Here is a 4,914-nt window from a genome sequence, read left to right as displayed (position 1 = left end):
TACCATAAAAAAAAAAAAAAAGCGGGGTGGGGAGCAGGGGAAGGCATGGGAAGTACTAGGGAACAAACTACTAAATTATTCTATGCCCAAGTACAAATATACTACAGTGAATCTTGCTTATATATATAATGATAGTGCACTAATTAATAATAACTAGAGAAAGGAATCAGTAGAGCAGAGCAGGCAGATCAGGGGGAAGGAGGCAGGGAGGAAAAGGGAAGGTACTGGAGAATAATTATAATGCACCAATAACAAATGTGAAAAAGGAACCCACATTTGGCTAGGTGCAGTGGCACACGCCTTATGCTTGTAATCCCAGCTACTTGGGAGACTAAGGCAGGAGAATCACAAATTCAATGTGGCATCAGCAACATAACAAGACCCTGTTTCAAAATAAAAAAAAAAATAAAAAGAACTAGGTACGAGCATCCCTGAATTCAATCCCTGGAACCACAAAACGAAACAAAAACCACATTTGGCTATGAACTGTACTAGATGCTGTCACCTGTATTATCATAATATTCCCAAGAATCCTGTGACATTCCTATTTTAGAAATTAGGAAAAGGTATAGTTTGGCTTCAAGAAACAGAAATCCAATTTAATGTGGCTTAGGACAAAAGGAAAGGTAGTTAATACAATAACAAATGGAGAGGTAGGGTAGACGGAAGGACTAATTGAGCTAGTAACTGAAGAATGTCATTCAGGACTCAGGGTTTTTTCCCATCTCTGCTTTGCCATCTAACATGCCAACTTCACCCAAAAGCTGGTTCTCCTCTTTATTATAGGATAGGTGCTGGTTGTGACAGAGGTTTCATCCTCTCATTCATATTCAGGAGGAGGGGTTGCTGGCTTTCTATAGTCTAATTAAATTAAACCCAAATTAAAATCACTGTGGTAGCAAGCTAGAGTGTTTTTTTTTAAACTTTTTTTCCCCATTATTGTCCCCCTCAGCAGTATTTTTAGACACTTGTTCCCTAATCGCCCTTTTCCTGTGAAATTTTAATGTAAATATACACTGAATATCTGTTTATGCACACTGTATGCTTTATACATATAAAGAATAAGTTTATTGCCCTGCCTTCAATTAAGAGAGAATGTCCTAGACTTCAAATTCACTCCTTGAAGCTCTGGATGGGATCAGCTTTCCTTGAAGCACCGTACATTTGGGGGAGGAATGGGTACAGAGCAAAAATATGAGTTCTGTTAGAATGGATAAAGAAGTAAGGAGTGAGTGGATGCTGGGCAGGCAAGTAATAGTGGCCATTATTCAAGCTGCGAAAAAGAACAAATAATTTGTTTAAGTACCGGTAAGTGGCAAAATCAACTCAGATCAGATTTTTTTTTCTTCAGCTACAGCATTCTATCCACTAGAATCTAGTTATCCATTTTTAATTCACATTCGAGGTAACTTCAAAATGCAAAGTATCTTAGACATTAGAGTCAGATTGTCATGGGTTCTAATACTTGTTTTGTATTTACTGGTTGTGTTAAACACAACTTAATCATGTTCTTTATCTTTAAAAGAGGCTTTATAATTCCTTTTTAACTAGGATGTTAGGATTTTCAAAAGAGGATTAAATAAGCTAAAATATGTAAAGCAACAGGAACAATCCTTTGTAAATGTTATTTCCCTTTCACTATTTAGTTTTTCTTTCTAAAAAATATTAAGTAAAGACTCAGTAATTCATGGTCTAAGAAATATTACCAGAATTTATAAAATTATTAATTTAAAACCTATCTCCTATTCCCTTTCAAAAGTTGTTTTTCACAGGATACTATAGTTAGCACACTTAGGAATACTTATATCCCAAAACTTTATTCAGGTATGTGATAACTCTTTTCACTATAATTTGTAGAAATACTGAAGAAAAAAAGAGTATTTTAAAGGATTTTGTGTGCTGGTTACGAAAATGCTTAAAATTAAGTACAAAGAAAATTTATAGATTATATTTAGTTAAATGACTATGACCAGAAGAGACTGACATCTGTGAAAATTAATGGTAAGATGTTTAAGAACATTCATCTATGCTTTATTTCCTAGGATAAATCTATTAGCACAAGTTTACCTGTTCTAGATTTAATAGATGCCATTGCACCAAATGCAGTTCGTCAAGAAATGATCAAGAGAGAAAACTTTTCTGATGAGGATAAACTGAACAATGCTAAGTAAGTCTTTAGAACATAGTGGCCTTTTAATTCTCTCAAATCCTTCCAGGGAAAGGATTGTCTTCTCAAGATATTCAATTTCAGTCAAAATGTATTTTGACTTTTTTGTGTTACTCAATTGTCCAGTATATTTTTAAGTACAACTTGCAAGGGGAATATGATCTAAGAATCACAACTTTAACCTATCAAAATATTTAATTGTTAAAATAAATATTTTTATTTTACTGTGAAAACACTGTAGATATACAAATAACAAAATATTTTTCTTGTCTTTTCAAGATATGCCATTTCAGTTGCTCGAAAGATTGGTGCTCGGATTTATGCATTACCTGATGACCTCGTAGAAGTAAAACCAAAGATGGTTATGACGGTGTTTGCATGCTTAATGGGAAAAGGACTGAACAGAATAAAATAATGAAACTAATATGGTCATCTGCCACATTAAACACATTGAATGCCTCACAGTTTACAGAATTATGAAATGTAGTGGGTATCAAATCAGAGTATTTGTATGTTTAAAATAGATGTATTCATTAATGAGTTTAACATCCTATTCATATTAGTTAGAATTATCATCTTTTTGGATAACACCATTTACTTCCCAATAATATACTGACAGTAGAATGTTTGTTATTAAACTGATATTTCATGATTAAATTACTTTTGTTTCCTAAAAGTCTTAAAAGGCAAGATTAATTCATTCTTTTTCTATAGTTAAAAAAATCAGTAAAAAAAAAAGTTTTTGCAGGTTCTGCTGTGAATGTGTTTTGACTTCTTTGGTGTGTTATTTAATTGTGATCTAATGTATTCAAAGTCATAATCCAGTCTAATCCTTTTATTTTCTTTCTCCAACTATGTAAAGTGGTCTAAAAATTTAACTTTCTATAAATTTCTATACTGTTTAAAATTTTAAAGTGGCAAGTATTGTTCATTAATATTAAAACTTTTTTACAAATGAGAACTAATCTTAAATAAATCACAAATTTCATTCTCTTGTTTAAAGAGCAGGAGCTTTTTCTTTAAAGCTTAATTTTAACTGTATTGCTACTTTAAACTCCTAGTTCAGTAATGCAGCTTTATCTATGGCATGTAGCATATACTATATGTTTGTAGGACGTTATTAGAGAAATATGTGCATGTGTACATATTTTGTACTTGAATTACTCAGTTTTGCTTAAATGGTATATATAATCAGTCAATCAGCCAACAAGTATTTATTTTGTCTCCACAATATATGTAACACTCCCTTTTTTGGATGTCTGATATGTGAAGATTTCTTTTACAGATACTCATTATGAATGTGCATATAGTTATTTCTCACCTGATTCCTTCCAAATACTTGTAGCAAGACATTGGCTAAAACAGGTGGATACTATCCTGTTAGCTTCATATACCAATAGTAGTTTAGGTGTATAATTAAACCTATATAATTTAGAAGATATTCAGTAGGCATATTCTATTAGTAAAAGTAACATAAAGCTAATATTCAACAAGAGTATTTTTACATTTCTTTCACAGTCTCCTATAAATTGGCAATGTTTGTTTAATGTTTGTGTTACTTAGGAGTACCTAAAGCTTGAGACCCATTTTTCTCACTGAATTTTTAACAGTAGGCCATTCTACTGCTTACAATTGAATCCAAAAATCTACTTCCTCCATCCCCCACTTTCAGTGCCAGTAAGCAATACTGCTATGCAACAAAAATGCTGTCACTTTATCTCAGTGTGAATGAATAGTTTAAATCCTCCTCCTCCTACTGATTAAAACAATCATGGTAAGAGTGAGAGTGACTTTGTGTTTAGAATAGAATTTTTTAAGTGAAATGATCAGTAGGTGGAATTTTGAAATATATTCTTCTACAAGAGATTTTTTTCCCTTTTATATTTTGATGATTGTTTTCTTATATGAAAATTATGGTATGTTATATGAAAATTAAGATATGTTCTCTTTTATGAGATTATTTAAATCATGCTTCCCTCTGATTTTTTTCATATTTACTAAGCTATCTGATTTAAATGAAATTTGGCACTTTAGAGAATTCTTTTTCCTCACAAAGTACATTTAATAAAACTGCTGTGTATGTAGAAATGTGTCAGTATTTATTTCATTTAAAGGTACAGCCTTGAAAATTAGTCTAGGGCAAACTTATTTTCCAGAAAAGAGAACAATTCCTAAATTAGTAAAATTAGATCCTTGCTTTGAAGGTGAGGGTAGTTATTTCCTATGAAGAATTTTATTAAAGACTGTATGATTACTACAAATCTAGTTTGAGTTGAATAATTTGAGTGAATTCATCAATTCATTAACATAAATGTATTGTCTTCTGTGATGGATGTATTATGTTATACATTAGGGATTCAGCTGAGAAAAATACACAGTCTTCTGACCTTATACCCTATTGGAGAGAAACGGACCATTAATAGGAATTTTAAATAGTGCAGTTGAAGAAATAAAGCAGGACCATGTAATAGAGACTGACTTGGGAATTGAGGTGTAGGTAAATTTGGATATTAGGGAAGGTCTCACTAATGATGTTTTATTTAGACTATGAGTGGTCAGTTCAGAGAACAAGAACAAAGACTCTCCAGCCTGGAAGAGACTTGTAAGCATTATAGAAAACAGGCAAATGTGGCTTCAGAGTAATAAAGGAGAGGGACAGTCGCTGAAGGTGTAGATATGGTCAATCCTATTTCTAGGACTAGATGTAAATCTGGATTTTTTACTTCTCTGACTGGAGTTATGACTGT

At 32.1% G+C, this 4,914-nt stretch overlaps 1 protein-coding gene across 4 annotated transcripts in view; it reads left to right on the top strand.

Moving 5' to 3' along the window:
• Pls1 (plastin 1) overlaps window positions 1–4,251 on the top strand; it is a 114,985-nt gene extending 110,734 nt beyond the window's left edge. For 2 of the 4 annotated variants that reach the window (XM_015486980.2, XM_048794542.1), the window contains exons 15-16: window positions 2,043–2,167; window positions 2,447–4,251. In XM_015486980.2, coding sequence (XP_015342466.1) covers window positions 2,043–2,167; window positions 2,447–2,582 — 261 coding nt within the window. In that variant the 3' untranslated portion in view covers window positions 2,583–4,251. Of the gene's footprint in view, window positions 1–2,042; window positions 2,168–2,446 lie in introns of those variants that run through there. The other 2 variants (XM_048794544.1, XM_048794543.1) reach the window with 1 other exon arrangement.
• Window positions 4,252–4,914: the final 663 nt, after the last annotated feature.

This window comes from Marmota marmota, unplaced genomic scaffold, assembly GCF_001458135.2.
Source record: "Marmota marmota marmota unplaced genomic scaffold, marMar, whole genome shotgun sequence".
NCBI classification, from domain to species: domain Eukaryota; kingdom Metazoa; phylum Chordata; class Mammalia; order Rodentia; family Sciuridae; genus Marmota; species Marmota marmota.
This window is presented reverse-complemented; position numbering and strand designations above follow the sequence as displayed.